Source organism: Hyperolius riggenbachi, chromosome 10 (genome assembly GCF_040937935.1).
Source record: "Hyperolius riggenbachi isolate aHypRig1 chromosome 10, aHypRig1.pri, whole genome shotgun sequence".
NCBI lineage: Eukaryota > Metazoa > Chordata > Amphibia > Anura > Hyperoliidae > Hyperolius > Hyperolius riggenbachi.
In genome coordinates, this window is record NC_090655.1 from 248,896,609 (window position 1) to 248,907,991 (window position 11,383).

General features: G+C 45.1%; 1 protein-coding gene across 1 annotated transcript; it reads left to right on the forward strand.

The window, feature by feature from the left end:
• Nucleotides 1–3,811: 3,811 nt before the first annotated feature.
• Nucleotides 3,812–9,374, forward strand: LOC137535206 (zinc finger protein 154-like). Its single transcript, XM_068257021.1, has 7 exons — nt 3,812–3,880; nt 4,574–4,693; nt 4,821–4,952; nt 5,077–5,155; nt 5,685–5,782; nt 5,916–6,180; nt 8,253–9,374. The coding sequence occupies exons 2-7, from the start codon at nt 4,616–4,618 to the stop codon at nt 9,242–9,244; spliced, it is 1,644 nt and encodes a 547-aa protein (XP_068113122.1). The 5' UTR covers nt 3,812–3,880; nt 4,574–4,615; the 3' UTR covers nt 9,245–9,374.
• The last annotated feature ends 2,009 nt before the right edge of the window (nt 9,375–11,383 follow it).

Consider the following 11,383-nt stretch of genomic DNA (forward strand, 5'->3'; position numbering starts at 1 on the left):
TATGGGGACGAATGTGGTGGAACTCCTGGCGCTGTCCCACCTAATGTAAAATGTTCTCCCCCCAGTGCCCGGTGCAGTATTCTTTACCTGTCCGTAGCTGGCCCTGGGTTCTGTCCACATACACGCGCCCCACGTGGTTGCCAGCGTAACTTAAGCACATGGGGGGCATTTTACATTGGGGGATAGCGCGGGGGCGGCAGATGCGGTGTGACAGGGCCAATTCCCGAGAGATTTCATTCTGAAATCGATCAGGAATCAGCCGGTGGTATATGGGCAGGCAGCAGATCTCCCTCTGTCTCTTGGTCGATCTGCCCATACATCTTCTGATGTATGGGAACCCCTTAAAGTGTACCAGATATGACATGTGACATGATGAAATAGACATGTGCATTTACAGTGGCAAGCATACAGAAACGTATGCTGTGCTCCTTTTCTTTTTTTTTTTTTCGTGCCTGAAAGAGTTTATAATTAGCTATGGAACTGACAGTTTTTCTTCAGTCAGGACTCAGTCGGCTCGATGATGACAAATTACAGCTATAAAACACATTCCTAAGCAGATAATTAGGCTTTTTACTGTGAGAGGAAAAGATAAAAAGGTCAGTAGTTCATGTATTTTCCCTGTGGGACTCTTGAGACACTGCATTTGAGCAGAGACCATAAAACATTAAGGGCTTGATTCACAAAGCGGTGCTAACTGTTAGCACGCCTGTGAAAACCCCCTTAGCACGTCTAAACAAGCTTTTCGCGCATAAAAGTTTACGCGCGCAAAACTTTATGCGCGTAAAACTTTACGCGCGTACTGCACAGAGCGCAGGGCGCACCGTGCGAAGTGCCCATTAAAGCCTATGGGACTTAGCGCGCTTAAAACTTTGCGCGCGTAGAACTTTACGCGCGCAAAGTTAGCGCGCGATCTGATTGAGAAATCCGGTGCTAACCTACTTAGCACCCTGGTTAGCGCGTCTAAAGACTTTAGACGTGCTAAGTAGGTTAGCACCGCTTTGTGAATCAAGCCCTAAATCTGCTTTGTAAATGTTTATACATAAAATTAAACCTTGAGATATCTAAGAGTCATTTTTAGGAGTAGAAGGACGGAAATCCGCGTCCAGAAAAATGAATGCAGAATACAACATGCTGGTGGAAATATCATGCGCTCTATGCCTTTCCCCTCCTGGGATTGCTGAAGCACCCACCCACCCTTTTCCCTCTTGGGATTGTTACCCACCCTCCCTTTCCCTGCCTGGTCTCTGCTGCCTCCAGTCTGTGTACAGTATGAGCTATTACTATGAGCCTGTACTGATAGTAAACTAGCTGCAGTGTGTGCTGATCTCTGCTACCCCCAGTATGTCCAGTATAAGCTGTTACTCTGTGCCTGTGCTGATAGTAAACTAGCTGCAGCGTGTGCTGATCTCTGCTGCCTCCAGTATGTACAGTATAAGGTGCTACTCTGTGCCTGTACTGATAGTAAACTAGCTGCAGTGTGTGCTGCTCTCTGCTACCTTCAGTATGTACAGTATAAACTTTCTCTGTACCTGTGAGGGTGAGCAGTTTGTTTGTCAAAGACTCCCAAATCGGTGGGAGGGGAGGGGGGGGCACATCATCACAAGTTTGCCTCAGGCTACAAGTCTGGAATCTGCATGCTGGGCTCCAGGTTTGCTAACCCCTTCCCTGAAACAAGCACAGCATGACCTTCCATCACAGATGTTGGTGGAACAGGATGTAGAGGGGTTGCCGATTTGACAACACAGATGACATTATTCTTGAAGTGGAAGAGTGGTGTGAGTCGCAAGCTGCAGACTTCTACTACAATGTTGTCAAGAAATGCTGGGGAAAAAATTACGAATCTGGATGGTGACCATACCTTACAACTTTTCGAGATGATCATGAGATAGAGGGACACATAAGCCATTCCCCTGCCACACTCCTAATCACACACCTGCCACACCTCTAATGCCCCCGGAGTAACCCTAGCCAAGCATACCATAAATATTTCATAAGAAAAATGTTTTATAAATCAAACCATACTGGTCCTTTCTATCCTAGTTCATTTTCCTTCATATTAACAATTAAATAAATGAAGTATATTGAGTCAAAGGATGGGAATAAAGTTTAGAGTCAACTAAACAAATTGTTCAGTAGAAAAATATATATAGATTTGTAAATCAGTGCTGAAAGAGGGACACATGAGCAAAAAAGAAGAATTGGGTTCCCAAAGAGGGACTGTCCCTCCAAAAAAGGGACAGGTGGGAACTATGATTGTTACTACATAGAGAAGAGATTACAAATCAAAACAAACGTTCTGTCACATTCTTTTTAAGGTAATAATTAAAGTTTTACAATACCCATGACTCACACCCACTCTAATGCCTGCCTGGTACACGCAATGAGATTTTTTTGGCAGATTTACTGCCAGATTGATTGTTTCCAACAATCCCGGTTCGAATCCCAGCCAGGTCAGCATCTGCAAGGAGTTTGTATGTTCTTGCCGTGTCTGTGGTTTTCCTCCGGGCACTCCGGTTTCCTCCCACATCCCAAAAACATACAGATAAGTTAATTGGCTTCCCCCTAAATTGGCCCTAGACTGCGATACATACACTACACCATACATACAGACATAAGACTATGGTAGGGATTAGATTGTGAGCCCCTCTAATGTTGGGAATACACGGTACGTTTCTGTACCGTGTATCGACCAGCTGATCTGGCCAGTTGATAATATTCAGCTGGCCCGATCACGCCGCTCCATCCCCGCCGGCGGACAATGGCAGGGAATCGAGCGCTGATAAGGAAGCGCCGTCGGGGACGAGCGGTAATCGATCCGCGGGGACGCGGCTGGGGTCGATCCGGCCGCTAATTGGCCGCCGGATCGACCCGTGTATTCCCAGCATTAGAGACAGTTAGTGACAAGACTATATACTCTGTACAGCGCTGTGTAATATGTTGGCGCTATATAAATACTTAAATAAACATGTCCCATCTGATTTCCAATTGCTTTTCCATAGAAATCAACGATCGAATCGGAAAGCAGATCAGACATGTTGGAAATAATTTATCTGGCAATAAATCTGCCAGAAAAATTCATGTGTACCAGGCATAATGGAGAGGTGCCAGTAACGTTTGTCAGGGAGGATCCCAACCCTGTCCTCAAGGCCCGCCATTAACAGGACAGGTTTTGCAGAAAACCCCAAACATGCACAGGTGGGGTAATTATTGTCTCAGCAGAGCTGATCAACTACCTCTGTGGATTTCCACAAAAGATGAACTGTTGGTGGGCCTTGAGGACAGGGTGGGTGGGGAACACTAGGAGATATGGGTCTTGATTCATCAAGCTGCACTGCTTAATGTTCTGTAGTGCGTGCTATGCAAGCCTTACACAGCAGCACTCGCTCCCATGTAAGTTAGTTACGCGCATTGCTTCCTTAGCATAACATTAACTGTGGATGGCCCTGCTCCTCTGAAGTATCGCTACCGCAACTGTGTTAATTTACATTGTAGAGATATTTCACTCGAGCAGGGCCACCCGCAGTTAATGTTAAGCGCATTGCTAAGGAAGCAATGCGCGTAACTATGGCAGCGAGCTCTGCTATGTAAGGCGTGCATAGCGCGCACTACAGAACATTAAGCTGCGCTGCTTTAGCATGATGGATCAACCCTGTGGTGACATACAAAACATCCTACTTGCAAGTTGCAGTTTAGCAAGTGCAGTTTCTCTATTTTCCACAAGGTGGTGACCTCGCTCATTTCTACCAAGTGGAAAGAACAAACAGGAAATGGTGGAACGCACAAAGAAGAATGTGTGAAACGCATGTACAGGAAGTGGAGGATTAGAGGTGAAGTAGGAGGAAGTGGAGAAAATACCTTGCTGGAACTGGAAACAGAAGAGGTAATAAAGTGTAATATTTAACACCAGCAGATATAATGCTGATAAGAAAGTGGGGTGAGAGAGATTATGGCAGAGAGAAGCACAGAGTGGTGGTGGGGAGGGGAGAACACAGTGGTTTGGGGAGCATAGATGGGGGAGGGGAGCACACAGTGGTTGGGGAGCAGAACTGAGGAGGGGAGCACACAGTGGTGGGGGAAGCAGAGATGGTGGAGGAGGGCACACAGTGGTTGGGGAGGGGAGCACACTGGTTGGGGGAGTGGGGGGAGGGGGGGAGCACACAGTGGTTGGGGAGGAGAGATGGGGAGGGGAGCACACTGGTTGGGGAGCAGAGATGGGGAGGGGAGCACACAGTGGTTGGGGGAGCAGGGAGGGGAGAACACAGTGGTGAGGGATGGGGTGCAGTGTGGTTGGGGAGGGGAGCATGTAGTTGGGGAAGTGGTGTGGTAGGAGGTATATCTGATGGTCAAATCTGCTGCCCAACTTTCAGTCTATGGGCACCTTTAGTTTATAATTAAGTTGTGTTAGATATGTTTATGTGTTCTATTTATGTATGTGTTTTTTGTTATTATACTTGTATATATTATATTTGTCATTATACATTTGAATAGCTCTGACATAATTCATAGTGCTGTAGTATTAGTCCAGCATCCTATAAACCAGATAATCATCAGCTTATGTATGATTTACCTACAGAGAGGGGCTCCCTATAGGAATCACGTGACCACCTTATGGAACATGGATGAGATATGGAGTCACGTGACAGAGGGAATATTAAACCTCACCCTGGAGATCATCTGTCTGCTGACTGGAGAGGTAAGGAGGATTCTGGGAAGGTCATGTGATATTATGTTGGTCTCTATTATAACAAAACAAAGCTGACTGAAGAGGTGAAGAGGATTCTGGGAGTTTCTATAACATCATTATTGATTTTTCTATCTAGGATTTTTCTCCTGTGAAGTCTGGTGACCAGGTGACCATCTCAGTCCCTTCATGTCTGACCAGGACACTTGAGAGAGACAAGAAGAAGATTCTAGAGATCACCAACAAGATTACCAAGATGATAACAGGAGAGGTGAGCGGTGCTGGGAATTATTGCGCATGTAACAGAAAGGGGTGTGTCTGGGTTGTGACTCTATCAATGTGTGTGTCAGGTTCCTATAAGGTGTCAGGATTTCCCTGTCTATTTCTCCATGCAGGAGTGGCAGTTTATAGAAGGACACAATGATCTCTACAAGGACATTATTAAGCAGAATCAGCCACCCCTCACATCACCAGGTAAGAGGAGACTTTCTTTTTTTTGTTATGGAGAAAGCAGTAGGGAGAGTCCACCTAGTCCCCCATTATCTGATAACCACGGATGTGTTTACAAGTCATTACGAGTAGCTAGCTACTCTAATTCGTGATTCTAATGAGGCATAATTGCTTCAGGTATGTGGCTGGGAGAGAGGGGGTTAATTACCCAGCTGCCCGCCGCTTCTATGCGTATCACAGCCTCGCACGCGTCCAATGGGATGCGCTCAATGACTCAGTACAGTGCACTTCCTCCTTCGGCCGGAAGGAGGAAGTCCGCGGTACTTAGTCGTGGAGCGCGTCCCAATGGAGGCGTGTGAGGCTGTGATACGCATAGAAGCGGCGGGCAGCTGGGTAATTAACCCCCTCTCACCCAGCCACATACCTGAAGCAATTATGCCTCATTAGAATCACAAATTTGAGTAGCTAGCTACTCGTAATGACTCGTGAGCTCATCCCTGCTGACAATCGCATAGAGACAATGTAATCAGTCAGTTTGTGTGTTTTCCTACAGATGGATACAGTAACAGAAACCCACAAGAGAGATGTACAGGTCCTCTTTATTCCCGAGATTTTCCACAGAAAGATCCCACCATCCCGCACCGTTATCAGGTAGGTGGATCTGAGGTTCTACAACTCAAATGTGCCTCCAAACCGAGCAAAATGATACTCTGCTGCCTAGATTATATTCATGGGTGATTATGTGTTAAAGATCTCATTTTATTTTTTATTTTTGTTGATTTAGGACGACAAACTGGCAGATGAGAAATCTGAGAGTGAAGTGGAGGAAGAAGACAGTTATCTGAGGGGTAATCAGGAATTTAAGGTGGGAGGTGACATGATGAGGACAATTAAAGAGGAAGAAGAAGAGACATATGTGAGGAGTGATCAGCAGTCTACGGTGGAGGGAGACATGATGGAGATAATTAAAGTTAAAGTAGAAGAGACGTATGTGAGGAGTGATCAGCAACCTGCAGAGGAAGGTGACGTGTCTCTGGGTATCTTCGCAGGTAAGCAATAAACATTGGATAACACTGGATTATGAATGGTAGTCTAGTGAAGCAAGAATGCTAATGTCACCTGAAAAAAATGAGTTTACCTTCCTTTTCATAAGCCGGAACGTTCTCCTAGAGTCAGTTAAATGGATTACAAGACCAATATTAGCCACAATATAGAGTTTAACAGTTACCCCCCATTCAAATAATTAGAACACTTAGATTAGAATCTTTTATGTAAAAATCTATTCCTTTAGTTATTGTAGGCATCTCCTATTGTGCACTCTTCTATTATTATCATTCTTGTTCAGCTCATTACAGAGTACATCGTCATATCATTAACTGTTTCAGCTCACAATCCAATCCCTTTAAAAGTTATAGTCTTATGTCCCTACTGTAGACTAAGGCTAATTTTGGGTGGACCATTTAACATTCCTGGATGATTTGCGGAAGTGGGAGGAAATTGAATGCCTGGGGGAAACGCCTTTAAGCACAGGGAGAATAGATGATTATCATAAAGATAGTTAAATAGGAGACACCGAGAGCCCAATATAGTGTAGTATGTATTGGAAACCGTGGATAAATGTAAGTGTGAGATGAATATACTCACAAACTCTTAGGCAACCACTGTAGATGCAGGTGAGGAGATTAGACCTGTCCTCACTCAGGATTAAGATGTCGCTCTCTGTAGATCAGGAAAGTAGGGGTAGGTCACCCCTCCACCAGGGGTGGACACAGTATTATCGTAAGAGAACAGAGGCGAAGCAGGATAAAAGGTAATAAAAATTAAAAAATTTGCTGGGAGGCAGTGGTGGACTTACCTCCGGAAAGCAGGCTCAAAATACTGTCTGAATTAAACAAATACATTTATTATTGGTACCCCAAAAGATGCAACGCGTTTCGCAGGCACAGCCCGCTTCATCAGGCAATAAGATAGGGGACAAACAGTAGCTCGTCAGTAGCACGAATGGCACCTCTGTCTTTTTTGGATTTGCGGAAGTGGGAGGAAATTGAATGCCTGGGGGAAACGCCTTTAGGCACAGGGAGAATAGATGATCATCATAAAGATAGTGTCATGGTGCAGATATGACCCTGGTCTTGCTGCAAGGTGAGTGTGGGTCTTGCTACTGTAGATGCCACCTCCACAACTGCAGGAGAGAGCCTGGAGGGGGGGGGGGGCAGTCTTCATTCTCTCCCTCCACTAAGTGGCCCCCTTCCCCCCAGTTTTCCAAGGGGACCACCTCTCATCCTGGAGGGGGGGGGGGGGGAAGAGAACGCTATAGTATGAACACAGGAGGGGAGGCCAGTGTTATGGGGAGGAGAAACAATGACAGCACTTTCTTATAGGGGAATGGGAGCTACAAATCTGAGGGAGTGGAAGCAGAGGGTTATTGTGGCTGCAGTCACTATTGTATAAAGTAAGAGGGGTACTGTACACCATATGAGGCCCATATTAATAACATCATATGTATAACATCATAGCACCAACATATGAGGAGATACTGTACACCATATGAAAGGCCCATCTCCATTCCTCAGTATAACATCATAGTACCAACAAATGAGGAGGAGATACTGTGCGCCATATGAAAGGTCCATCTCCATTCCTGAGTATAACATCATAGTACCAACAAATGAGGAGGAAATACTGTACACCATATGAAAGGCTCATCTCCATTCCTCAGTATAACATCATAGTACCAACAAATGAGGAGCAGATACTGTACACCATATGAAAGGACCATCTCCATTCCTCAGTATAACATCATAGTACCAGCAAATGAGGAGGATATACTGTGTGTCATATGAAAGGTCCATCTCCATTCCTCAGTATAACATCATAGCACCAACACATGGGGAGGAGATACTGTACACCATATGAAAGGCCCATCTCCATTCCTCAGTATAACACCATAGCACCAACAAATGAGGAGGAGATACTGTACACCATATGAAAGGTCCTTCTCCATTCCTCAGTATAACATCATAGTACCAACAAATGAAGAGATAGTGTACACCGTATGAAAGGTCCATCTCCATTCCTCAGTTTACCTGTTCATATACCTGTTCTTATATTTCCCCAACAGATGGGCAGAATATGAGGAGCCCCTCAGAGGGAAATCTTATCTCCTCTCCAGATGATAGTGCAGAAGATAATGGCGTCACACAATGTTCTCTAGGAGGAAATTACATGATTCAAAATACACATCACAGACTTTACCATGAGGAGAGATCACCAGACCTCTTTAATCTTGAGGAATATTCTGACCGGTCCCATCCTGTTACACCAAATTCCCATACAGGAGGTCACAGTGAGGAGAGGTCACATGACCCGTCTGATCCTGAGGAATCTTCTGGTACATCTCGTAGTGTCAGACATGGAGGAGAGGAGATGTTTCCATGTTCTGAATGTGATAAACATTTTAAAAGGAAATCACATCTTGTCGCCCATCAAAAGGAGCACAGAGAAGAGACTCTCTTTTCATGTTCAGAGTGTGACAAAGCTTTCATTCTGAAAGCTAACCTTCTCACACACCTAAGAAGCCACACAGGTGAATGTCATTATTCCTGTTCAGAGTGTGGGAAAGCTTATATTAGCAGACGAGCTCTTCTTACACATAAAAGATGTCACAAGGGCGATCATTCATTTATGTGTGCAGAATGTGGGAAACATTTCATTTCCAAAGCAGACCTCCTCCGACATCAGAGAATTCACACTGGTGAACGTCCTTTTTCATGTTCAGAGTGCGAGAAATCGTTTGTTCAGAAAAGTGACCTTCTCAGACACCAGAGCAGTCACACAAGAGATCGTCCTTTTTCCTGTTCAGAATGTGGGAAATGGTTCCCCGATAAGAGAAATTTATTCAATCACCAGAGAAGACACACAAACTATCGCCCTTTTTCTTGCACAGAGTGTGGGAAAAGTTTTGTCTCTAAAGCAGAACTTCTTATGCACCAAAGAATTCACACTGGCGAGCGCCCTTTTTCCTGTTCGGATTGTGGGAAAGCTTTTGTTCAAAACAGTCATCTTCTTACGCACAAGCGAAGCCACACAGTTGAGAAAGTGAGTCTTCTTTGACACCAGAAGAGTCGCTTAGAAAATAATCATTTTAAAAAGTATTTTAACAAATCAAATCAAAAATTGCTTTATTGGCATGACCAAGATTCATACAGGCATTGCCAAAGCAAGGGGAAATGGGGGTCATGGAAGCGGGTGAGTCCCGGGGGTTGGGATAGGGGTACATTGGGTACACAGCCAGTATAGGGGAATTGGGGAGGGGAAAGTTGCCAAACTAGAATTCCCCAATGTCACCACCACATATAGGTTCTGCAAAATACTGAGCTTGTTAAAACAACAAGAGGTAATAACACATCAGTGTGTACAAAGGGTATCAAAGTGTTATTAAACACATTTGGAAAAAATGGGTACACAGTCTGTGGATATTTTTAGGTTTACAGTTCATGTATGCTCTGTCTGTGGCATGCTGTGACATAGTGTGCAGCGATTGTCACTGTGGATTCCTCTTCTCCCAGTAGAATGTAGAGTTTTCCATCATCCTCTAATGTGTGAAAGTCTGAAAATAGTTCCATCAGTTTCTTTAAAAAGGTTTCCATGGTTGCGGTATATTTGGTGCAGAGCAGCAGGAAGTGGTTCTTGTCCTCGAGGGTCTTCTGCTCACAGTGTTGGCATAGTCTCTCCTTCCTGGGTTTGTACGTCTGTCTGTGTCTCTCAGACTCTATTTCCAGGTTGTGAGCACTCAGTCTGTAGACACTCAGGATTTGCCTCTCTTGAGAATTTTGGAGATTTTCCAGGTATGGGGCCATTTTATATTGTTTCTGTGAAAAAAAGAGTAAACTAATGAGCTCCTTTTCTTTAGTTCTAAGTATGGAAAAGGTTTTATTTATAAAGGATTTATTTTTAAACATCAGAGAAGTTAGACAGTGAAATGTCAGTTTCCATGTTCAGAGACCTGGAGTTGTCTTAAAGGGAACCTGAGTTGAGACGAATATGAAGGCTGAGAGTAGAACAAGCTGGGTCTCCACCTGAATCTTGCAATATTAGCTTAATTTATCAGTGGTAACATAGCCACAAAAAGCACAACATTTCGGCACACAGGCATTCGTCAGATGCATTTGGCAAAGGCCTGTGTGCCCAAACGTGCTTTTTGTGGCTATGTTACCACTAATAAGTTAAGCTAATATTGCAAAATTCAGGTGGAGACTCAGCTTTTTTTGCTTGTGACTGCACGCCCCTGTGGGTTCCGGGTTATGCTGGTTGACTCCCTGGGGCTACGACTGTCAGTGGTTGGAGCTCCAGGGCACTTTTTTGTGGCAGGAATAGGAAGGCTGCCATCTTCATTCTCTAATAAACTATCTTATTAGCCTGACTTCTGTGCTTATACTTCTCCTCTAATACTAAAAGTCACTGCTGACCCAAAATGAGCTGCAGATCAGATGCTGTGACTCTGGTGTGACTCCGTTGGCTGCATGCTTCTTGCAGGTGTGTGACTCAAGCACAACTAAAGCCTAAAGCTCAGAATGACAGCCTGGCACCAAATCTTGTGCTCAAGCAGCCTTTTATGTTTGTGGCAGCAAGTAGTCTGCTCGGATCTGGTCTCCCACCAGATCGGTCCCCCTCCCCTGATATAGCTCTGCCGCTGTCTGCACCTCGTCCGTGATCACTTTAGTTGCAGGTAGCTAGCTGCTAGGGTGGGATTGGGATTGACCTCCGTTGTAATCTTTTTGACCTGCTGGCTTGACTTTGGATTGCCCCCTGTACTGACCTCTGCTTGTTGTGACATCACCTCTGGCTGATCCCTGCTTTATCCACCTTGTCTTCTGTTGTCTCATGTTTAAAGGAAACCAGAGACAACTGGAAATAAAAGTTTTATACATACCTGGGGCTTTCCCCAGCCCCATGCACATGTATCGCACCCAAGCGACGTCCTCTGCTGCCTGCAGCTCTGGTTCTGGGTCCCTTAACTTCACACAGTCGCAGCCAGTCTGGCGCAAGGGAAGTGCGCTCTCTACGTATCTCTCTGGTGGCTGCCGGGGAGCTATGTAGAGAGTGCACTTCTCTTGAGCAGACTTGCCGCGACTGGAGGAAGTTACTGCACCCGGTATCCTAGAGGGAGAAGACTGAGGAGTGATCCGAGTGCATGGGCCTGGAGGAAGCCCCAGGTATGTATAAAACGTATTTAATCTCATCTCTGGTACA

What these genes read in the sequence shown, in the direction of transcription:
- LOC137535206 (XM_068257021.1), top strand. Translation starts at nt 4,616, where the DNA reads ATGGATGAGATATGGAGTCACGTGACAGAGGGAATATTAAACCTCACC. An exon ending in TCTGTCTGCTGACTGGAGAG is followed by an intron (nt 4,694 to 4,820) that starts GTAAGGAGGATT and finishes TTTTCTATCTAG; the next exon opens with GATTTTTCTCCTGTGAAGTC. An exon ending in GTCTCTGGGTATCTTCGCAG is followed by an intron (nt 6,181 to 8,252) that starts GTAAGCAATAAA and finishes TTTCCCCAACAG; the next exon opens with ATGGGCAGAATATGAGGAGC.